The sequence below is a fragment of the Gasterosteus aculeatus genome, chromosome 6, assembly GCF_964276395.1.
Source record: "Gasterosteus aculeatus chromosome 6, fGasAcu3.hap1.1, whole genome shotgun sequence".
NCBI classification, from domain to species: Eukaryota; Metazoa; Chordata; class Actinopteri; order Perciformes; family Gasterosteidae; genus Gasterosteus; species Gasterosteus aculeatus.
In genome coordinates this window covers 5,088,642-5,113,252 of record NC_135693.1, presented here as the reverse complement: position 1 = coordinate 5,113,252, position 24,611 = coordinate 5,088,642, and the positions used below count along the sequence as shown (strand labels likewise).

The 24,611-nt window shown below is 46.5% G+C and overlaps 1 protein-coding gene across 5 annotated transcripts; it reads left to right on the top strand.

The window, feature by feature from the left end:
* The first annotated feature begins 405 nt into the window (after positions 1–405).
* On the top strand, positions 406–23,459 carry rmdn2 (regulator of microtubule dynamics 2). Of its 5 annotated transcripts, none has more exons than XM_040178088.2 (11): positions 406–537; positions 2,827–3,275; positions 11,395–11,581; positions 11,659–11,761; positions 13,349–13,409; positions 18,536–18,611; positions 19,214–19,291; positions 20,165–20,263; positions 20,883–20,936; positions 21,037–21,117; positions 21,525–23,459. In XM_040178088.2, exons 2-11 carry the CDS (start codon positions 2,836–2,838, stop codon positions 21,576–21,578), a joined length of 1,233 nt encoding a protein of 410 aa, XP_040034022.1. In that variant the 5' UTR covers positions 406–537; positions 2,827–2,835; the 3' UTR covers positions 21,579–23,459. The 5 variants fall into 5 exon arrangements, with proteins under 5 accessions (XP_040034022.1, XP_040034020.1, XP_077960686.1 ...); XM_040178086.2 differs by lacking the exon at positions 406–537 and adding an exon at positions 1,268–1,560; XM_078104560.1 differs by lacking the exon at positions 406–537 and adding an exon at positions 1,352–1,545.
* Positions 23,460–24,611: the final 1,152 nt, after the last annotated feature.

The following is a 24,611-nucleotide window of genomic DNA, read 5'->3' as shown; positions in this document are numbered from 1 at the left end:
ATCATATTATGCAATGGAGCTCGGGGTCAGCCCTGTCTCCAGGCAGGACCGGCTGTCTACCCCGCTGCAGGCTGAAAGAAAAAAACATTCAGAGATCCCACCTACGTCCAATATGCACGATTGGCTCATTTCTGGGACCTAATGAACTAACTCAAAAAGAGATTGTGGTCATTGTTGTTGGTTGATCGCTGTCAAGGTCCTAAACTGTTAACCATGAATTTATGCTGATGATTATGAGAAATATGAGCATCCAACGAACATGTGAAAACAATATGTATGTATTTATATGTATTAAAAAAAAATGTTTTAACATGAAGACTATCACTAGTTGGTCATTCTGTTGGTCAACTGTCCTCCAAATGACACGCCATTTGTAACACTCGACCAGAAACCCAGTTAGGGACGGCTCCATGGCCACTCACTGCAGTTCCACGGTCGATGTGATAACACTTGTGCTTAGTAAACATTTAAATCCTGGTGCTGCCTCCATCCAAGCTCACTTCAGAGACACTCTGGTGATTGCCTTGACTCGTAGAGGTAGGTCTCCCTTGTTTACTTCGAATAATGATTCAGAGCAGCATGGCAAGTGCATAGTTTAGTATACGTAAAACCATAATGTATGTATATCGGGTATTGGTGTCAGAGTCATTAAGTAACTTATTATAATTGATTAGTGGCATTAAATGGGGTCATTATCCAACGTTCTTACCTCTATTATGCAACCGCTGCAGCTCTCACATTGAACTTTACTCACTGATTATTTGCTCACGTGTAGTGATGATATAGCTGAAATGGTAAAGTGTAACACTAGATCCACATGTCTGTTGATGTCTGATCAAATGCTTTATCACAGCTTATCATATCATGTAAAGCAATGGGGTATTAAAGACAATAGAGGGTCTTTGTGCGATAGAATCTATAAATATTTTACAGGTCCCAGAGCCTCAACCCAGTACATGGAAAGCAAGAGGTAATTGAAGCCATAAAGTAACCATCTTACATTCCTGCAGGTCAGGGGTAACTGGCGGAACAAGAAATGTAAGGCAGAAGCAATGATGCATTGCAAATGTCGTACCTCTTCTTGTGCCCATGTACCAGAACAAGCGCTAAACAAGCCTCAGACCGCACAACATGAATTAAATCAATATACATGTAAATCCCTCACACAAGCCTGGGTTTTGCCGGTTGGCCATTTTTGGTTACCAGTTTTTGATCTATTAAAAACCTATAATAAGACTCAAGTTTCGTTTGAGGGAGGGGTCACCTGCCAGAAACTCCACACAGAGAGTGAGGCAGTGATCAGTGATCACGTGAAAGTGGCATTTTAATGACACTTATATGATAGGTGGTCGTACCAGGATCAACTTAGGTCAAAGAGTAGGATGTTAATGAACAGTGGATTTTTGATGACGATTGATTTGCACCAAACTTTTAGTCATTTTAATTGTGAAGATTTCCACGACGGACGGAACGCTTCACTGTGGCGCTTGAACATACACGGAGCCTTTTTGCTGTTACACACCAGTCAGCTGTCAAACCACAGAGGTGCCACTCTTTACTGTGCGTACGGGCTCCAAATGTCCATTTTTTAATTGTTATTTGTAATGAACATGTTTAAGTAATGTTTTGTCGTGATGCTGTATCGCTTAAAGGTGGCATGTGTTGTATTTAAACCGCTTGACGGCCGAGAGTTTGTCGACTTTTAGCTAGCAGCGAGAGTTTTGTCATTGGCAGGTAATTAAGATGTGAAGCCTTAATGAAGAAAAGGATGACGAAAGCAGGAGACATTCGACCGTGAGCGCTGCTTGTAGAGCTGCCTGACTTTAGCTACTCCGTCTGCTAGCTAACACTCGCTGTGTGGTTTGATCCGATTATGTAAGCTAACTTTAGCTAGCAGTAGCTTCTCAGTTGTTCATTAACTGAACGTTACATCAGCCTTCTTTCATCACAAGGTTTACATAAAGTTCGCCTTCGGGTCTTTCTGCCAGAAAAATGTTTAGGCCGAAGAACTAACGCTACTTTGTTAGGTTTAGTAGTTTAGTCAAAGATTAAACCACCTTCAAGTGTCAGCAGGTGCTAAGTTTCATTTCGAGGACACACTGTGAAAACGATGTGCTAACACAACATTCAATAAAGACGCTGTTTGCTTTTGAGAGAAGCCGCACGTCGCCGCGTCCTTGTGCTTCTCGCTGTAAACAGTGAATTCTGAGGTAACAACCAGCAGGACATTATGTTATTGAACCGCCGCGATCTGACACGGGTCTATTTCCCAGCTCATATCAGTTTATAATAATGTTTATTAGACTATCCAATGTTAACACTATTTACGTCCCAGTTTACTTCAGATTACATTTTGTTTATGACTTATAGTTTTGTTTATGAGTTATGACTGCATAGCAACTGCACTATAAAACAGAACACAAACCCAATGGATAACTGACCAAACATAGTCTTCTTATTATTAGTTTAGTCAGATAATTAAAATAAATCTGAAACCAGGAGACTCTTTATGTACATTTTTTTAACTAGCCAATCCTGGGGCATAGCAGATTAATAGACAATCGTTTTTTAAATAATACAATTCTTGAAGTCATTTCCCATGCAAACCTGCCAAATGTTTGCTTATTATTATTATTATTATTACATCTTCAGAATGTGAGGACAGCTTCATCTTTGTTTCTGGAAAATAGTTTTTTCTGCTTATTTCATCCCATTTTAAAGACAAAGTAATGTTTTGATCAATTGCCATCAGTCATCTTTTTTTAACCACTGCCCCATCCGAGTCCCACATTTTCATTTCCGGTTGTTTCTGTCCGTTCTCCACAGGCCTGCAGAATGGCTCAGGCCGACAAGGTGCTGGTCCTGGGAGCGTTGGCTGGAGTCGGCATCGGTTTGGCCGTGGCGTTTTACCAGGGCTTTAGGTCGAGGCGAAGAGGCTCGGGGCCGTGGGACTACCTCAACCCCGCTAATGCACAGGCCGCCGGTGTGATGATGGCGAATGGCCCAGGTCTGCCCGGGGGTCAGGCCGAGGTGCTGCAGCGCCTCGAGGCCCTCCTCCAGTGTGTGTCCGAGCTGAAGGATGAGATGAAGTCGCTGAAGAACGCCCTGCCGACGCTGCAGGAGCACGTCAGGGAGGAGCTGAGGGGACGCGACGAGGCGCGCCGAGCCAGCCCCCTCCACAGGACGACGCCAACGCGACGGAAAAGGGCTGCCGGCGCCATCGCTGCGGCCAGAGCCGGCGCGCGAAGCTCAGAGGAAGCAGAGAGTGAGGGAGGGTGAGTGCACTTTCTCAATGTCCTCGCATACCTCACCGTGATCCCATTAGATTCTTTCAAATTGTCTCAACCCGCCGTGGTTGCAACATATTCTAGATCAAAAATGTGTTTTATTATATTGCCCCTTTCTGAGCAAGGCCCATGTCTTGGCTGAAACCTCCACTATAATTACAGATATACAAGTATAGGATTTTAAAGTCTTATACTTGATACTTTGATCACAGCCAGAACTTTGGATTGTTGCCCCCAACGACAATCATTAATCTGCCTGTAAACCCTCTGCTCAAAATCCAGCATCTCCATCAAACCGTCTATGGGTTTGTACACAAATCACACACTGTGACATTTTCCCCCCTGACGACACATGCACCATCTACTTCTTTTTGGGAATCCATAATGTGTTGTACGGTCTTTCTGTGGGTTAAAGCCGCTGAAGGTAATCTAGAAACAATGTTCACAGTTTTGTTCTGTTAAGAGAACAGGGCCGAGGTTTGCACAATCCCATCATTTGTTTCTAACAATGCTCCACAGAAACCTTCCTGGATTATATGACTCACAGAATCTCTCCAGTCACTAGTTAGAACAGGGTGGTGTTTCCGTTTTGCTGCACCCAAAGAAAAGCATTTTTGACACGGGGGAATTTGGGTGCTTTACATAAATAAAATAAAGAACATCTGTAGAACATATTTATCCATCCATCTATCTTCAAACCGCTTATCCTCCATACAGGCTCGCCTGGAGTCAGTCCCAGCTAACTTCAGGTGAGCGACGGGTACACCTTAGACTGGTCGCCAGCCAATCACATCGAACAAATTTATATCACAGAGAATCTTTCACACAAACTATCTCGTGTCATTTCAAAACGTGCGAACATAATTCTGTCCTGTCATCATCATCCGGTCTTGTCAACCGATGTCAGCGGAATCATTTGAGTCATTGTTGTTCATAACTCAAGCTTGTTCTGTGTGCTTATTCTTAGGCAGTGACCTAATTTTAATAGTACAGAGTACAGATACTATCTCTCTCAAACAACATGGTAAAGAATCAAGGAAGTGGATTTGGGCAGCATGGCGGCATGTTTGCGTAAATAAAACACTGTGGTGTTTCTTGAGGATTATTTTGTTCCGAGCTGTGCTGAGGGGAAATGAGTGAGTCATCGGCGGTGGTCGGACCCCGATTACGTTATGTATGGTTTCTGATATGAGATGAATACAGCTCTTCACGTCATCGTGGGGAAACTAGCTGTCTTGACATCGGCCCAACCGACTAAATAGCAGGATGATCAATGGGGTGATCTATTTACTTCTATGTTTACATACTTTATACCTTATATTGTGGAATTTTATTACATGTTGACTAATTCTCTTGCTGCATTGAAAAGATTTGCACATTTTGATTTCCTGTGTGCTGGAATTCAATTTGTTTGATTGAGATCAATCACGGGTCGTCGTGGCGCAGTGGTTAGAGAAGGTGTGCTGGGAAGCACAAGGTTGTTGGTTCGATTCCAGGCTGTCCCATGTCCCATGTCGAAGTGTCCCTGAGCAAGACACCTAACCCCTAATTGCTCCCCAGGCAAAAATGTGAAAAAGCCATGGGTTTAAAAGTGTAATGTAAGTCGCTTTGGATAAAAGCGTCTGCTAAATGACCTGTAATGTAATGTAAATGTAATGAGATCAAATGAGTTATTAGTATGTATGTATTTTTAATTTAGTCTTAGGTGGTTAAAAGGTAGTTAAAGGTTTGGGTGAGTCATGATATCACTGTTCACTCAAAGAACGACCCTCTTCTCTTCCGCACAGTGCTGCTTATTAATCAAAGGCCAGTATTAGATCAATACCCAAAGCCCAGCTATCGGTATCGACGTGGTATCGGGAAGGAAGAGAACAGATTGGTGCATCCCTGGTAGAAACTGTGCATGTAATAAGTCTGAATCGGTCATCAATACCCTGTTTGTCCAGCAGACTCCACTGTTCACATTACTCTGCTGCTGTTCATGACTTGTTGTGTAACAGATGAGCAGCAGTTGGTTTAAGGGATTTCTCAATGATTTCTCAATAACTGTGCCTGTTGTGATCAATACAACTGTGTGCAATGCTTTTCATTCAGCCTTCGGCCTTCTTGTCGTTTCTTAGTGTAAACGACTCCAGTAGATGAAGATAGATGAGCTACACATAACTGAATCCCAAAAGCTCCTGGCCGTCCTCGTTCACCGGGCCTACTCTGCTCGTTTCATGTGCTAAATTATAGTTCTGACAGTATGTGCATCTGCCTGAGGTGCATGCAGAAAACAGCAGACCAATCATCCACTACGTGCCCAATCATCCACCTCCATCCACGCCCAAATGCCTTGAACTTGTGCCATCTGAGGGTAACATAAACAACAGATGTGTTTCTTTTGAATCATTTTGAATCACCTGATCTCATAAAAACAAACACCAGCAGTTAAATGGCGCTGATCACGCCAGTGCTCTAGTGCAGAGTTCCCCAACCCCCGGGCCGCGGACCAGTACCGGTCCGTGGGCCATTTGGTACCGGCCTGCACCACAGAAAGAATAAATACATTTTTTTCGGGGGATTTGTTTTATTTTGAAAATTCCCCTAATTCCGAGCGCTCGTCCCCAAAGCGTTACCAAGCGGGGTTTTTTTTTTTCCACGTTTGCAATTTCCCACTCCTCGCTCCACGGCAGTGGACAGAGAGCGCGGGATTCATTCTCCCCTCTCTCTCCAGCAGACGTCCGGTGGTGTGTTAGGGCAGCCGCCGTGTTGACTCTGTTTCCTTTTAGTTAGATGCCCTTGACAACACCCATCATGTACGCTCCACCCGCATGCACATCCTACACTACTGATGTTCACATCCCATCTGTAATGTTTGTTTATTTTCCGTTGTCTTATGTTTAATAAAGAACATGTTAAACCTCTTTAAACAGTGCAACTCCAATCCTGTCATGGCCCAAAGAGCCCGATCGTGACAATCCGCCACACCTCCAAGACCGCGAAATCGCGAGGTGCCCCCCCCTGGATTGATTGACCGATTTGACCTTTGCGGCCTCTGTGTAGGAAGCGGAGCAAGTGAAGTGCCAAGGAGACTTCCTGACACTGGGCTGCTCCCGCATCCCAACCACACAGATTAGAGGTGTGCACGGGGAGATCAGGGCTGCACGGCTCCTCCCCGTGTCTGTTACTGCCCTTGCAACGACTAATCCGTTGGCTTGGAGCGCATTTCTTTACAACTGTAACAACACAAAGAAGGCCAGCTGAACATCCAGTGCACCAGTGCACCCTGGGTAATTAGCGACTGTTGTGCGTGTTTTTGTGTCTCTTTTTACCAGGAAAGAAGCTCTGCACTTCAAATGCGACCGGATGCACACGCCAATAAACGTAGACAATTTGAAAAGCTATTTTTTTGGGGGCACTTGGAAGTGAGGCGGCTCACACGCAGGTAATCACACCGTAGGAGCCTCCTTTCACCACGGATAAACATTTTGGGTCAACCCACCTCTAATTGCGTTGCTCTCCGCCCGCTCGTTGGCCGGAGCAGAGGGTGGAAGTGGAGGACGGGCCTCCAGCAGATGTGCTTCACAGGTTTTGAGTGACAGACGTCGGGCGGCATGAAATGCTCCTGATTACAGCCCTGAAATAAATCTCATTACGCACTCTGGCCTGTCTGGCCCCTCTGTTTTTTACAGCGTGCGGGCTGATTACTGGGAATGGTGCGGGGAAGAAGCTCTAGCCCCCCCCCCACAGTACACCCCTAATCCCCACATCCATTTGAAGGGCTCTCCGCGTCTGCTCGGCCGGCTTGGCAGAACCGTATCTCCGCACAAGATCCCCATAAGCGAAGCTAAGGGTTATGTAATAGTTATTGCATGTTTGTTGATATCTAAAGCCTTGAGAATACATTCAAGATTAGCGAGATTAGTGCCTTTTATCACTCGGTGCAAGATGTAAGGGCAAACATCTCTGCTGTAGCTTTAGCTGCCTGCAAAAACTCAAGTGACATGTGACATTTATGAATAAATATACATTCCTACAGCAAGCTGTGCTGCAGACCACGAGGATTTGAGGTTTATATGCTCCTCAAAATGGCTATTTTTTTTTAGGCTTAATGATTTCAATCTATAACTTTTTATAGATCCGCTGCCCTCTGCGCCTATTTAAAGGGGGACCAGTGTTACCAAATGGTTTGACAAGCCCCGTGCAGCTCCAGCGCAACAACGTCACTCCTGGGAAAAATGCCGTAATGTCCAAATCATAGAGCCAAAGGGGGAGAAGCATGCCGGCCGAAGGGGTTTAATGTTCCAGCTGTTTGCTCTGTTGTCTCCGCGTGTGTCACAGCGGCCCTCTGAAGGTGAGGAGACCCATCAATCACCTCGTCTGTTCGCCAAGCTGTCGGAGGCCTCGTCTCCAAGTCTCTTGTAGGAACTTGTAACGTCTTGAACGGTTCTCACTGAGGTTATGCACATCATGTCGCTGTAGCTCGAGGACATTACCACTGCCCCCCCCCCCCTCTATCCTCCTTCCAAATAAATAGCATTCATGAGATTGGATAGCTGTTGATTCAAGCAACTTTATTTTTGTTTAATGACGGGCAAGCCCGATCAACCCGCGCGCCGCTGTTTAGACGGAGAAAAGGGAGCTCATTGTCTGCTTTGTGATTAAAAGCTTTAGTCCAACCTGCCTGTAAACGGGACGGTACGCGCCGCCCCGCAGCTGTCCGCATTCGAGACATTCACGTCTTCTCGCCAAACAAACATGCATTTTCAATTGCGTACAATGTTAAGCTGCCTGACGCGTCACTGCGGCCCGTCTCCGACCCGCTTCTGTCGACTTCGGCTCTGACCACCCACAGCTCTCGTGTGCTTTACCGGCTAAAGGCTCCATTCTACCAATTGTTTGTGAGAGATTTAATGATGTTCCCTGAAAAAAAAGGTGTATTTTTCAGTGTAGGCGATGGATAAACCTTGAGACTGTATAAGACAGCTGCATCTGTTGCATGAGATAAGTCAGAGATGCATGCAAAAACACATGGTTTATATTCATTAAATAAAACATTATAGCCGACACCCTTGGCAGAGACCTGCAGTGCTTGGAAGTATCCTCTATATGAGGTGTCGTCCCACCTCCTGTTTTCTAGCCTCCAGATTTCTTTGCCTCCTGGCAGCCGATTGTCATTTGTGTGCGGTTGTGTACTTAAGAAAACTCTCGCTGTTTTCTATTTCAGATGTGCGGCAGCATCCAAACATAAGTGCTATTAAGTGTCTCCGATTAGAATTGAATCAATGTAACAGCGTGAACACCCACATGTTGTCACCACTTGGAAGCGCAGCCCTGTTTCTCAGCTGAGTCTGTGCCCAGCTTCCTGTCTGCCACTCAGCCATTGTTGTAGAACGGGCTTTTCATTGGGCTTGTCACCGGCGCTGCACGGGCTGAATGCGCTTGGGCTGCGTGCTCCAAAGGCCCCGCTGATGTTGGGATGGTAACTCTGGTTTGTTTTGAGCTGTGTAACCACAGAGCTAAGCTGAGCGCCATCGAGAGATCCCGTCACGGCCCCTCGGGGTCTGTGTGCCCCTCCAGTCAGCACGCAGCCTGCAATTCACTTTTCACAGGCTCCTGCTCCACCGAGCGGTACACGGCGTGGGTTCATGGGTCACATGGTGACCTTAGGGCTGCAACGACCACGCTCACTTATGAGACAGGAAGTGTTGACCATCAGCATCAGCTCGTGTCTTCTGTGGTTCCACATTTTTATTTAATATTTTCTTTTTTTAGTTTTTCTGTCGCCTTCCAAACGGAACTTGTCAGAAACAAATGACATTTCTATTCATGTGTGAGTCATAGAAGGGGCTCGCTGTACTTAGTGCTTAAATGCTGATGACAATATTTAGACTGACAGTGACACTGCGAGGGCAATGATGTTTCCTGCACCAACATCTGTACACTACATGCGCACACACAGTAATGCAAATAGTAATTCGTGGAACGGCGTGACAGGAATGCGCTGAACATTCAGTCTCTCCAGCGCCACTGAGTAAATAACTGCAGGGCGACAGGGAAACTGAACTGCTGAATGAATAGGAGGACAAAAGGATGAATGAATTAGGGAGTGAATGAATGACACACGTCCAGTAATGCGACTCACTTTGCTGCAGATAAACACGAGACCAGTCTGCCGTGAGGCACGTAGACAAAAAAATAAAGGAGACCGCAACAGTCAGTAAAAACAAAAGTACACAGATTTTTCTTTTATTTTTAAGCCTGGGTGTGTTGGGCAATAAATGGTTGGGGCCTGCAGGTTTTTGGGTTTACTCAGGGGTTCGTGCAGAGAGGGGATTGCAGAACGGCTTTGGCTCACCATTTCAAAATAAAGATCTAAACACAGAGTTTAAAGTGAAGACATTGTGAAGTCTAGATTTCTGGATGTGAAGTATGATAGAACCATATTTCAAAAAGCCATACGCTCGTTAAGTTTCTAGTGAGGAAGCGACGACATTTTGGATTGATGTGGATGTAAACTGCAGCCCGAGGCATTCGTTCTAGTTCCATCTGTCTTCATAAAACACAGAACTTTTTTTTCCTTTACAAATGAAAACTTACTCCAGCCCCCCCGCGACCCTGTGTGCAGGATAAGCGGTTTGACAATGGATGGATGGATGGAAATGAAAACTTTCATTCATGAGCAAATCAAGGCACACTTGCTCAGTCCAACAGTCGTACGTTTTGTCTGGTACGACCAGCTGCCTGTACTTCATGTTTGGACACTTGCTGTTCCACTGACATTACCAACGTCCGATCCCAAACATTTGGACTCGTATCTACTTGCGCTGCTGTTGCTCTGCCTCGTATCTTTAGTAATGATTACTTGTGGCTGCAATTAAGCAAAAGCTCAATGACTTTAAACCTGCGTTTCGTAGACTCAAACTGACATTCTGCAGACTGGTCAGAGTGATCGACTCCTTCCGTCCTCTTCAATGGGAAGTTATTAAACTATTTATCAATCGGACATGGTGACGTCTATCCAGCGGTTGCAAAGGGGTCAAGATGGCGACGGCTGTATTCCAAGAATACTGAAGTCCACAAACCAGCGGGTGACGCCACGATGACTCCGCCCACTTCTTACATGCAGCCTATGGCAGTGACTCTTACGGGGGAAGAGGAAACGAGATGTTCGAGCCATTGTTTACGTAAGCGTGATTAATAAATAAGCTTTAAAACCCATTTATTTCTCGTCAAACAACACAACCCTGACATATTATCACTGTTAAGCAGGACAGGATTCTTTCATCCCAGCGTACCGTCGCGGCCTCGTCGGATTTGTTGACTTTGTTGGACTTGACAGCTCCTTTCTTGACTCAAATGCCCTCACGTTACTGCTGTAATCACAGCACTTGGAGTCTTTGGAGTCGGGGAGCAGCCTTGGGGGGGCTCGCTGGTTCTGTCTGCGGCCCGCTCTGACACATCCCTCCAGAACCGTGGCACGCAGCCCGAAATACTCCCATAATAACCACCATTGACGCACACGCAGCTGCTGCCAACACATTGATAGAGGCTCGTCACATTTTCCCCCCTTGTCCATGTCTTTTTACCTGTGCCTTTTTTAATACAGCCCTCCATACTGTTTGTACACGCTTACGGGAGTTGAAACGGCGCCATAAAACCCCTAACGCAAGTGTTGCGTGCCTCACCTCCACAAACGGGTCTCCCTGTGCGTGTTCCTTTTTGTAAAAAAGCCTTAAGGTTTCATTAAGGTGTCAACGCTAAGACGTCAAGATTTTCTCAACAGCCAAAATTTTATAAACAATTAAATGAACCACTTATGTAAACAAGCCCGCCCACCATTTTCTGTGTGTAAACAGGCAGCTTCTGTTTAAATCAGGACCTGGCGGAAAACGGCTGGTAAAATGCTTTGATTGATATGAAAAAAAGCTGCTCAGCTGTGTTTTCATTCCACTTCTCACGTTGAAGATGGCTTTAGATCTTCCGGGATTATTGCTTCCTCCTGTGATCTCTTGCCTGGTGTCTCAAACCACTGGTCAGTTCGCCCCCTTCGATTCCACCTCCTGTATAACTGCACGAGCTGGCCAGAGGTCACTGAAAGCCCCGTTGTTCTCTGTGCTTTCAGGTACATGACCGCGCTGACGGACTCTGAGGAAGAAGAGCAAAGCGATGCGGAGGAGGAGGACGAGGACGAAGAACAACAACCTGCGAACAAGCTGTGTGTCCTCCTCGAGAGGATTGACAGGCTGCACCAGGGCTCCGATTCGGACAAACGGGAATGTCTGGACCTCCTCCTGGAGCAGAGAGCGGAGGTGAGCGGACCCCTCTGTACACTCACAGTAGCTCAGTGAAAACAGAAAAGCGTGCCTTAACTCTTATACTTGTGCAGTTTGGACAGAACTCCACGTTTCTTTGGCGGCTAATCCGGGCTTACTGTGACGTTCACGACATCAGCGCCACGCTGGAGGAGAAGAAGACCACGGCGGAAACTGGTAATGGACTAAACCTTCATTGTGTCGTTCCTCGTTTGCCACACGACGCACTCCGGTTGGGAGATGCTAGAGCTTCAGTCGTTGACCCACAACGAATCCTCGGGAACGGCTTCAAAACAACATGGAATAGACAGGATCAACGTCCACCTCAGCCTTCGTTAGCACACGTTGGTGCTAATAAGTCACACTCGCTGGATTGTATTACACAGAAATCCCTTCTGTAATAACGAGCATAACACCTGCGTTAAGCCTCACTTGCTGCTCACTGAGTATTGGTTCTGACTGAGAGTCCAATGGGCGAGTCGAGGGTCAAATCAGTGATTCGGTACAGCACTCTCTCCGTCAACAAAAGCCACATTATGTTTATATTTTCAATTTGTGTCCTTTGTAATGAAGTGTCTGGTTGTCGTGGTGGAAAAAGGCCAGTGCGTCAGAAAAGAACATGCACAAAAATAATACAACCCAATCTTCCAGTTGACATGCTGTGCATTACTTACTGTGCAAATACTAGAACCATGCAAAGACATTTACTATAAACCTTTGGTCTATTTTACACACATGAATATACAACATGCGTGATTAAAGAATTCTTCAAACTAGCGATTGAGACCATAAACGCATGTTTTTTGAGTTTGGTAGAGAAAATGCAGGTTTAAGGCAGCTCTGCATTGACTTCACTCGACAAAATTTGAGGTGACCGCCTGATATAGACGTACACTTGCACCTGCATATAAACAATTTAAATCCATACACTTGTATATGCAAGTGCATGCTTACGTACGTTCATCCATACTTACTCATCTCACAATTTCTTTGCACGGGCAGCAAACAAATGCATGTCAGATTTACTCTTCTTTCATGTTTGGAAGTGCCAGATTTTAAGGATTAAAAGATCTGAATATCTATTCAGATTTTACAATTACAATTGATCAAACCTTCATCATCCACGGCTCAAAATAAAATTGTTGTTGTAACTTCCTTACGTAGGTAAGTTTTCTTTAGAGCCTTCTCAAACAATGTGACATCCGATCCACCCTGCTATACCTAAGTTTGTGTGTTCCACTCTGTAAATAGACTGTGCACTCAACAAAGAGGACACTTTCCTGACTGATGTACAAGGACACGAGGGCTTTCTGATTCTGATTCTACTAAACATCGAACTGGACTGACATGTTTCTCAATAAACCTTCCTCATCTATGTTCCTCGAATCAGAGCCGGCCGGGTGCTTCCTGAAAAGACAACGTGTGAATGCATCTGACATTTTGTCTCGACAGGGCTATTTAAAGCAACGCCGCACCATATTTAACATTCATTACGATGTTATTAGCGCGGCTCGAATGAGGCGCTTTCCACTGAGTGATCGAGGTCTCAGAGCGTATCGCTCTCCTTTTGGATTGCGTTTCATCTCCCTGCTGTTTGTAGTTTGTCGCTGTTCACTGTGATGTTTCCGTCGGTATGTGCATCCTGTCAGGGCTCCCCTTTGTCTGCGCTGCACCACGCTGTCTTGTTTTGCTGCGTGAAGTGAGTGTGTTGAGATCGCATTCCAGCGGAGCGTCATTGTCTGTTCTCTCCCTCTTTGCTCTCAGGGAAGAAGGTTGGCGAGGAGGTGGTGGGCCTGGACCCTGCGTGTGCCGAAAGCCATCAGTGGTAGGTTTTGCATCGTTTCCTTCCTTCCACGTTCGAAAGCGGGAGCTGCACACGGCAAAAGCAACTCAATCGCAGATACTTTAAGGTGCAGTTTGGCGGCACGTGACACGCCGCCACCGAGCCCCGATGCTGTGAATCACCCACGGTTGCGTTCTAATCCAGTTAAACTGTTTCAGTGAGGCGCCGGCACAGGTGCTTTCCCCCAATGAGCGGCGACGTGCTCTTAAGTGACCCGTCGGGCCTCGAGCGGCCGTTCCTCGGTGTTGAGTGGATGTTCACTCAAGCATTTCTTTAAGAAACTTAAGCAGGTTTGACTTGAATGAATCCAAAGGAACACACGGGGATCAGATAGAAGTGGATCGGATGTGAGTTGTGTCCTCCTATCTTTTGGATTAAACCACAATAGACCGGAGTCTGCAAAGAAAAGGGATTATTTAGTCTAATGCATGAATGAGACCGTGGTTGCGGTGATGCACGTTTGTGAGATAAAATCAGCTTTGCCACCAACCATCTCCTCCCCGCAGATCATCCCAAGATCCGAATGCAGTTTGATGTTTGATGCTGTGTATGCAGCCTGACAAGCTAGCGTTAGCTCCTTAATAACAGCAGGACAGCACTTAGCAAGACTTGCCGTTTTATATATCTGTTGACATATATTCTGTGTCCCACATCAGTTAGTGTTGACAAGTATATTTTAATATCATTTCATAGCATTTGGTCATCTTAGCAGGGAACCTGTGGGTGTGTGTGGGCTGCAGTGAGTCTGTCAGCGAGTGTGCGTCTGTGGTGTACAGAACAAGTTCTGCTGTTTTGTTCTTATGTTCAAGGAGCAACCTGTTTGTGCACTTTCTGAAGTTTTGCACTCTGTCAGTTCCGTTTTAGAATAAAGGGTTGAAAATGAATGATTTTTATTCCATAAATCCCCAAAATAATTGCCAGAGTAATTGATTATTAAAATAATCGTTAGTTGCAGCCAGTGTCCTTGCCGTGGCTGTTGCATATTTTGTGTCTTGCTGTTGGTGGCTTGGTGCCGAGACATTGTGTATTTGTGTCCAGCTCACCCTGTGTCTGTTTCTGTGGTTTATTGCCTGACTCGTTTGACAGACATAAAAAAATATATATAAAAGACATATCTGCTGCCTCTCACTGATGCTAGTGGACGTGTTAAATTCGCTAACTTCTCTCTTTGAGTCGATGGGAATTTTTCCGCCCCAGGTGATTCTCAGACAAAGGAAGTCGGTTGAGCCTCTTCTGCCCCCGGGTGCCTCCCCGCTTGCTTTGTGACGCAGCGTAAAATCCCCCTGCTTTTTAATTAGTTGTGAAGAGTGGGCCCGGTGGCACAGATCCTGCCTGTGTTTGTGCCGGCCCGGTGGTGCATTCCTCACCTGAAACGCTGCTTGTGTCAAAACTTGACTGCCGATCACACATGGAGACCAAGGCTGCAATAATCAGACGTCAACTGCGCCAGATGCAGCTCCGGGATCAGCCTGCACCCGCTGGGGTCTCACAACAAACGGCAAAGCACACATTGAATGCAAACCGCGGAGGGACCTCTTCTTGTGTTGAACATCAAGCGCTGAGCCCATACGGCAAACCGCGCGCTGCGTGCTGATCGTCCGCATTAAAAGCAACAGTTTCCCACAGTGTGTGTGTCTTTGGTACCGTTGGTTCCATTCCCTGAAGTGGTGTCGTGTGTGCTGGAGATCATGTGTTTACTTTCTGCACAGTTTTCACATGGAAAAAAACCGAGCGTTTGCTCTGTTCCTTAAGGGAATAGTTAGCATTAGCTCATGCACACACCTCAGCACTCGGGCCGTCGAGGGAAATGGCATGCAGAGTTTGTTTAGTTAATTAAGAGCAGCTTTGGAAAAGCTTAATGCTTAATCCCACATCCACTAATGCGGCCCGAGCTCAACGGACGGGGCAAGGCAGGCGAGCAGAGGCGCTGCAGCAGAGGGAGGAGGCCGGGGCCGGTGCCAGGCGGTGTTGCAAGGAAGTTTACGTCTGAGGTAACTGTTTACTTAGTGCGCTGATGCCGTGAGAAAACTTGTCACCTGCTTTCCTGGATGCCGCCTAGCTTGTCACGCTCTGGCAGGTGATGCTTAGGTGAGCTGCCAGTCTGTTCCCCAGTTGTAATGGAAGGGGAAACCCAGGAATAAACACTGTTTGGTTTTTTCCTGACATGAATGATGCACTGTAACTAAGGCGATTTGTTTTGTAATATGTTCATTTCATTATGGGTCTCAATAACCAAAAACTGGGACTTATTCTTAGTCTTTCCCTCAATCTGGCTGAAGTCTTCGATAGGCAGGTTTAACTGGATGCTTTGACAAAAGCTTTATTCCAAAACTTCCACTTTGATGACACAGAAACTCTGTGGCGATGAACCGGTTTTACACATCTTCAATCAGTGCTTAATTACTGCCTATGGCCCATGACTGCATGCAGATACAGAGCAAATGATGACATTTGGGAGTAATGAGAGTATTTTGAAAAGGCTGCTCTCGGTTATGTCGTTGCGTCATGTTGGATGTCGTTGCATAACATTGATTTCTTTTATACTTTTTTTTTTTTGTAGGTTGGATGATGTTCAAGCTGGTTTTCTTTAGCTTGCATTGCCATTTGCTCCGTGGGCAAAAATGTAAAAGCCACAGGTTAAAAATGCAATGTAAGTCGCTTTGGATAAAAGCGTCAGCTAAATGACCTGTAATGTAATTTAATTTGTTTGTGATTCAACTGTGGAGCAACGGCTCCAAAGTGTCTGCTGGCCCTTGTTGGAAGGGTTGGATGGTTGGAGAGGTGGAGTCAAAGTGGTGGAGACCAACTGTGCGAGTCAAACACCGGCTAAAAACTGCACCTGGTCACTTTGCTTGGACTGTCACCTCCAACTCAGTGTTACGGGAAGCGTGCGTGAGATTACCCTCAGAAAGTGTTGCATGTCGCAGTGTGAAAACAACAACACCGCAAAATTTTGAAATCGGGGCCCCGTCCGCATTCTCTATAGCTTTCGTAATCACCTGCGAAGAAAACAATGACTGCGAAGCTCATTCTGCGAGTCGAAGTGATGACGACTCCTCATTCCCTGATTCCTATTTCATGCAGTTTTTCATTTTTAAAAGGCAAAATCCCGTAAACTGTTGCTGCCGTGTGCGGCATAGAGCGCCCTAACCACAAAGGGATCCAAGTGCGCGGTCACACAAGGGGGATACGGCTTGATCGATGGGTTTTAGTTCCAGGGAACGTGCACGGGGGGGGGCGCACACGGTGTGCTTGCGTGGGGTCACACTGGGTGCTTTCGTGACAGTGAGTGTGAAGTATTTGTTTAATCTGGTGGTTTGCATTCTTGCATCGCCGGCTTTGTTTATAAGTGCGTTTTGCAGTGATCCCCCCTGTGTGAATTCAGCCCACGTAAATCCCCGGTTATGGGGCCTCTCTGAGGGTACAAAGGCCCGCGGATTAAGCCCGGAGCCTGTGGCACTGCCAGTCGGGGGGGGGGGTGACCTCCAGAAAGACAACTTTAATTTCAAACACGTGCCTCTGTGTGCCGCGGACACCCGTCGGCGTCACCGTGGCAGCGGTAGCCGTGGAAAACCCCGCGGGCACCCGGTCCCTCACTGTGAGGAACCAATGAAAACGCAGCTACAAACGGCAGCAAAGGAAACACAGTACCGGCTCACTCTGTCGAGGGCGCAGTGCGTCCTCACGCAGGCTCTCCGTGACTTCCTCGAGTCCCCGCTCCCGGTTCTATACATGTTTGGGCCTGGAGTCCTGCCCCCCCCCCCCCCCCCCCACTCCCCCTCCCCTCTGTCTCCTGAATGAGGTCTCTTTGTTTGGATTGGAAGGCTGAAATCAAATCTGCTGTTTCCGCCCAAACAGCGGACACCTTTGGGGGGGGGGTTCACTGTGCAGGTGATACAAACACAAACTAACCTTGCGCAAGTCCTCCTCCTCAACCCTCGCCCAACCCCCTTCTCTAGATATTGATATAGACTAGAATATAAGGACCTCCCACGTGGTGTGGATGAAAACGTCTACTTTTGAAGTACATTTGTGGGTACTATTCATAAAGAAGACGCAGGCCCGAGGATGATCTTTGGCAACAGGGTACGTTCAGGTGCAGCGTTGGGCCAACACTGCCGAATGCCAGAGCAATTATGAGCAGATCTGCCATTGGCACGTATTTCTCAACAAACACTGCCAGTATTGCTACATGCTGAATAATGTTTGAGCTAGCCAATCAAAGGGAAGCCAAAAGTATGTGTTGTGGTAGCCTGGGTGTTGCAATCTCTACCACAGCCCTCACCTGGGCGATGCTGGAGCTCAATTGTGATTAAAATTCCCCTCTGTTATGCTGCTGTTCTCATCGCCTCGCTAGAAACCTCTACTCACAGCCAACGTGGCTCTAACAAAGCAAAGTGTATTAGTCTGTTTTCATTGGAGGACTCGGCAGACTCATCCAGTGGCCCTACGCCGCCGTAACAGAATAAACCTTTTTCTGGTTGCGGCTACCCATAATTCACCTGCCTGTTAACAGCATCCCGCCAGCAAATCATGTCTTCTCTCTAAACCGCCAGCCCCCCCCCCAAAACAAAATCCATTCCCAGATGTCAGACACCTCTGAGCACGCACGCACAGTTCCAAACTCCCGACTACCATCAGCACCACCATGTCGAACGGCACCGCCGGGGTCGACCTTTTGTACCCGCCGATCCTTCCTATGAAAAGTTCTTCATGTTGCTCGGTGGAGTTTGACAGAGTACCAGCAGGATTAAAGCGGCCTCGCCGTGAAAAGACTTTGATCAGTCGTCTCCTCTCCAAGCCCACAGCGTCACGCTGACGTACAGATCCCAGAGCTGAGATGGCCTTTTGTTTGCCCTCCCACCTGCCCACTGGTCCAAGGCGGCGCGTTAATTAGTGTGTGAAGGAGCAAGGTGAAGCAGCTAAGCGCCGCCGGTGTTTCCCTAATGAGGAGTCTCGCTACAGAGGGTTGAGTGTTGGTGGTTCCTTCCAGTCGTCTCGGCTTCTCATTCTTAGTGACCCAGAGAAAAGGTGGCGTGACTGGAGGGTGAAGTTCTCTCCAGCCCTTCTAACTAGACTCGTCATAACACACATGCCCCCCCCCACAGGTACGCCATCATGTGTGGAATAATGGCAGATTATGAAACGGTGCAGAACAAGATAAAGAACGGATACATCTTCAAGGTAAGCTGCTGCCTCAACACACCCTGTACTCTGTACAAGTCACATGTTGTGTCTCCAACTGTGCACGATCTGAAGGGTGTTGTGACGACCTGGTGAAACTATTTCTGTTCTGCGAGTACCTTTTTCATTTCCACGTTGAACATTGCTCCTCCTGCGGGCTCCGAGGAGAGGGGAATGGCCACCGGCATCGCTTAAGCCAGTAAGCCCCTCCTGCAGACGTTGTGTTGCATAATAGGAGGCAGAGTGTGGAGCGCCGGCACGTAGCATTTTATCTTCTGTCAGCGGCTTGCATGAAAAGAACCCTGTCTACCTGCAAAACTCTTGACAGGTGAAAGAGAATGCCAGAGAGGGAAGATATGAGGGGAGGAGGAAATAGAAGTGTGTGTGCGTGTGTGTGCGTGTGGGTTAGGGTTAGCCGGGAGTGCATTGTCACTCCGTGCGATCGCGTGTGTGAGTGGTGTTTGTGAAATACTTGTGGGTTGGTGAAGCAGGACAGATCAGGTCAGAACACAAGGCAAGGGAAATAGCAGCCGTGTCATGAATCAACAGTGCAAATCTTCTGTTTGTGTGTTTGTGTGTGTGTCTCCCCCCACCCCTCCCAGGATCATCTGGATAAAGCCATCGAGCTGAAGCCTCAGGACCCCATGTCCTACTACCTGCTGGGCCGCTGGTGCTACGCTGTACGTGAGGCTCCACGACGCGCACACGTGTCTCTCTGCGCGCGCACACACACACACACACACACACACCCAGCCACGGTTTCCCTTCATTCATTTTCACTGTTCAGGTTTCCCCTGAGGTTTTCCCTCACCCCCATCCCGGCGTGATGTTTGCAGAAAGCGCGACGGGAGGTTAACACCAGCCATTGTTAGCTTCAGATCAGATCGTACCGGACATTTTCATCCTGTTGCTGTTCGCCGCCTGTTTTTTCCTGCGCCGGGCAGTTTTGTCGCTATGGCGATCGCGCCTCGTCCGACAATAAATGCGTGTCATTCTGAGATTCTGATTTGTTATGATTACGCGCGTCCCGCCGTCGGGTTGTTTTCTCCCGATGATGATCTACTGTGTGTACTCAGCGGTTCTGTTTGAAGGGTTCCACGATGACGGCAAAGCAACGCTGCACCTGCAATCAGACACTGGCTCTGATGAAGGGTCACATGTCTGGCCGAGGCGTCTCCTGGCCATTATCCTCTTCTGTGGCCGTGGAATTACTGTGACGGGTGATATATACCCCTAAAGAAGATGCGATGAGGAACTCCCCGGTTTTGAATAGACGTGGAATTGAAAAGCGGTTGATTTCATTTTGAAACATTCAAACAATATATTTCACGTCCTTTGCCACGCAAAATGACAAACAGCTCATTAGTGATGTCTCAAAGAGTCATATAAAATCCCCTGATATTAACATGGTGGTATTTTCCCTGACCTCCTACCTCCCTTTAGTGTACCGTTGGGGTCACAAATGCAGCGCGAAGCACACGCCCCACCGCCGCGATGTCACCGTTACGCTCACGTGCAATAGTTTATTGACTCTGCGGTGTTCTCTTCTGCAGGTGGCTCAGTTGTCGTGGATTGAGAGGAAAGTCGCTGCAACTTTATTTGGAGAGCCTCCGAGTGCAACAGTGCAAGACGCACTGAGTCATTTCCTGAAGGTACGGTTCCTCCGCCGTCCCTCTCCTCCGGAGTCCGCTTACAGACAAAGCGTCGCCGTGTCACAGTGTGAAACATGTGACTGGAAAAACGTGGTTTGGAAAGCCCGCCATCATGGAGAGGGTGTGATGTAACGAGTGCACACGGCACACATCCAAAGGCCGTCATGGTGCCTTTAATACAGAGCGGACTTCAAATCCTTCCCTATTTCTCATCTCCACACACCTGAACAAACACTACGCGGGAGTTTTGGTTTGAGAAAGTTGGAAAAAAATGGTCGATCACAGCAGCTCAATGTTGTCAATGTCTTTATGTTTTCATAAGGGTGGGGCTCTCAGGTGCCGTTTGAAGGGCCGATCACGCTTTGTTTAAAGCTTATTTATGCTTGCGCTCAGTGTTAACAGAGTTACACAGAAATGGAGACTGAGTCCAACTCCTCACGCTTTGATTGAATTGAATGTTCTCGCCCGAGCTGCCCTGGTTATGAAACCCACAGTGTTTCCGCTCCTCTCTCGCCTCCAGGTCTCCCCTGTACCCGCTTTTTAGGGACCAGACGATCCGTTTTCACAAAAGCTTCATCCTGTCATTAAAAGCTGAATTAAACCTTTTTTTTGTGTTCAGGTTGAGGAGATCCAGCCGGGATATTCCAAAAACAACTATGTTTTTCTAGCTAAGGTCAGTAGCAGAGAGTTGATCTTGCGTTGCGTGTTCACGGAATGGAACCCCACCGAGAACCAACGATGCAATGACAGGTTTTGTTTTGCTCCTCTGGCAGTGCTACAAAGATCTGGGCCGCAGGGAAAAGGCTCGGAAGATGTGTGAAGCCGCTTCCTCGATGAACACTGTGACCAAAGAGGTAGACTTCATTCACTACTATATATGTATAGCCATCACTCACAGCTCCCCCCCTGCAATATAATACACAGTGCAATACCATTTTATTATACCCCCCCAGTCTAGCACTGCTTTAAAAGAAGAGCGTTGTTCCTTAATTTCATTATAGTCCGTCTCAATCTCCAGGTGATTGATTCACGTTCACACTGCGATCCGTAGGTTCTATTATCATCTTATAAACCTGTTAACAGGTTCACACTCTTTAACCAATTTTCTCTGGATACGTTCTACAAATGCATGTTGGAAACCCGCCTTAACGAAATTGCTCTATTGTTGTGTAGTTGTATTCATGGTTCATGATTCGAGGTGGTTCCACACACACCTGGTGGACCTTTTGATTTTATTTTGAATTATCATTCTTTTTCTCAGGATGAAGAGGCACAGAAGGAGCTGGAACTACTCTGCCCAGCGCTTGGAGTGTGAGTGTGTGTGTGTGCGTGTGTGTGAGAGAGTGTGTGGATACAATCTATATTGAGAGGCCACCACGTTAATTCACTCTATGAGTGGGGGAGGTGTGCTGGGACACTATTATCAATCAGAACCGTCCCTGAATCTGATTTGTATTGTAATTACGTTTTCTTGTGAGTTGTGGGAAAGAAATAATTCACACCTGGTTGTACCAAATGGGTGAGACCATTTGTTTTCACATGTTTTTTTGTCCGTGAAGTGGCTATATAACTTAAACCAATAGTAATTGTATTCAGTGTGATTGTTAGTCTACATGTGTATATTGCCAGTCGATGTGTGTGAGCTGTGGCTCTGATGGTGAAAGTCTCTCCAGTGGGTCTCAAGGATACTAGATGTCCTCTACAACAAAGCCCTGTCACGTTCTGTGAATTCAGCCACGGGACCTGCTGCTCCATCCTGTGTTTTTTTGAGTGCAAATAATAAAAAAGCACATCAGACGACGGCGGAGCGGGGCGACAACTGGACGACCCCCCGCTCACTTCACCCTGCCTTCTCTCAGATTTTGGCACCTGTCCATTGAGGACATTCACTATTTACATCCGCTGCAGTTCAGCTCCCGTGACAGGAACGTCTGTGTAGACGGACGGCGGTAAATGATGCAGCATGCAGACGAGGTACAGTCTTCCACCCTGTTCTGACGCTTTTTGATACGGATCTGTCAACTGGTTTTACCTGGAACTCTCTGACAAAAAGACAATATATCAGACTTTAAGGAGCTTTACATTTGTCCCTTGATAATCATGTTGAGAATTCAATTCATAATTCAAAGATGTATTTGTAACTCATTCTGAGAGGTAATATGAAGCGACTGCACACGTGTTTTGGGGCAGATCCCCTTTTTAATTCAGAGTTACTGGAACCTTTCAGGGATGTTTCTATTGTTGTCCTGGGAATTACTGAACCTGTTGATTTCCAAAGTCGTCCTTTGAAAAAATTGGTCTTATGTATGTTTTTTTCCAGTGTAACTCATCATTTTTATCAGGGCATCTGTTTCATTGTAAAGTTCTCTAACGCTGCAGAAGCGGAGAGGTCCTCAGGCTGGCAAGACCCCCACGTGGTGTAAATGTGCAGAAGTCAGAAGAACAAGAAATGCTTTAATGTTTATAGAAGGCGGCGATTAACCTAGAATATGTCGTGTGCTGAAGCTAATTATACTGCTTACGGTTCAGTGAAGGGGTTTGGTCCGGTTTTACAGTGTGATCCACTAAGGCCACTACGTGTCATCCACCAAGTGACCAAACATGATGACCAGGCTTCATCAGCACACGGAAGAACAAATTACATGTATTTTTTTAATAAGTGACCTCGTGGTGAGCAAGTTGAGGGAGTTTTCAATGGGAAGTGGTGGCTAAGTTTAGGGTTTTATCATCTTTCTGTAACTGAAATGTTGGACCAATGGATCAAGAAGGGTCATGTGACTACAATAGGGCCTGATCTGAGCGATGTAATGTCAAATGTTTTACTTTTTAACTGTCTTATGCATTTTTTATGAAGTTTCACTTGATAAGGTGATAAGATTGATGTATTTTAGAGATTAATTATTGAGTGAAAGCATGAGGGTTAGTTTTGTTTACTTTTTTGTTTTGTTTTGGGGTCGGATTTAGAGTGGGATTCATTTTTAATGTGTTTATTGGGTGTAATTGAATCAAAATAGAAATGACAGATCCCATTTGTCACTACAGACGTTTGTACCGGCACTGCGAATGTATCTGATTTTCTTTAAATGCCAGAATATACACAATATTCCTCAAAGCTCGACAGAGAATATACTGTACAATGTCGTAGGCTGAATAATTAATGCTACAATAGTCATAATAAAGTCTGTGAAATCCCAAAGTCAAGGTGTCTTGTTGGTTTTATTGCAGCTCATGACTACATTGATCTTAATCCATAAACAAGTCAAATTCAATAAGGAGGCTCCTGCATGACTTCAAGCGTGTGTGCGGAGTTCTCCTGCTTTTCTCCCCAGACGGTGCCTCTTGTTCCAGGGAAATCTGGAATTTGGTACCGGATCAGATTCAGGCCACCAGTCCGTTCATGTCGTAGCCACGTAGAGCCGCTCTTTGTTTGTTCATACAGTCATGGAAATGTCACCTCACCTTGCTGATTCCTTAAGCCTCCCGTGCACCTCATATAGAAGCAGAAGTTGAAAGAGCTGCGGGATTCACCTTTTCCACTGTTTTATGGTTATTCAAGGGCATCACGCGACGTCAGACGCCTGTGATTGCATCTGATCTTGATGCCTGTGCGGGCTCGGCCTGGAAGACAAGAGGACAAAGAGCAGAAGCTGCAGCTCACTTTCCCTGCAGTAATGTTTTATCTGCTTTGTCAGGTGTGTGTTGTTTTTTTTAAGGGACATATATTTTATGATATTTCAGGATGTTCACAAATTCGCTTTCTGGCACAATTAGGCGCGAAGATGGATACCACTCTGATCGCTGGCCTTTGCACATAGAAAACCGTTGAGACGACTTTGTCCAAGTCCAACAATATTCAGCCCCTCTAAAGCGCACTTTTTAAAAAGCACACATTATTTGTTCAAATGCGCGATAACAGTGAGTGAGTGTAAAAAAAGAAAAAGGTTCAGTTCATCAAATGACCAAACGCTAGTGGCCCCACAGTGGACCTGGTGCCTTTGGGGCCCTGAGGCTTTACGGACAGTCACCTGGTCTATAAGTGTTCCTTCATGCCTGAGCTCCTATCGGTCTCCACGTATCCCCTCATTCCCAATCGTTGAGCTCGCTTCTTACACAACTCTGATCGTGTGCGTGTCGTTTCCACCGCAGCACCTGCTGTCTCGCGTAAGACGTGACTTTTCACCCGCCATCTTTTTAATCAGCACATACCTCAGATACTCGTGTTTTCTTTTTTTTTTTTTTTGTCTCGAACCAAGGAACATTTGCTTCCTCTTGCAGCTTCCTGTAATGCAAGCAGGGAAACACAACAAAAGCACTTCCCCCTGGAGGCGGATATTGTCTACTATCATGA

What these genes read in the sequence shown, in the direction of transcription:
- rmdn2 (XM_040178088.2), top strand. Translation starts at nt 2,836, where the DNA reads ATGGCTCAGGCCGACAAGGTGCTGGTCCTGGGAGCGTTGGCTGGAGTC. An exon ending in GAAGACCACGGCGGAAACTG is followed by an intron (nt 11,762 to 13,348) that starts GTAATGGACTAA and finishes CTTTGCTCTCAG; the next exon opens with GGAAGAAGGTTGGCGAGGAG. An exon ending in TGGGCCGCTGGTGCTACGCT is followed by an intron (nt 19,292 to 20,164) that starts GTACGTGAGGCT and finishes TCTCTTCTGCAG; the next exon opens with GTGGCTCAGTTGTCGTGGAT.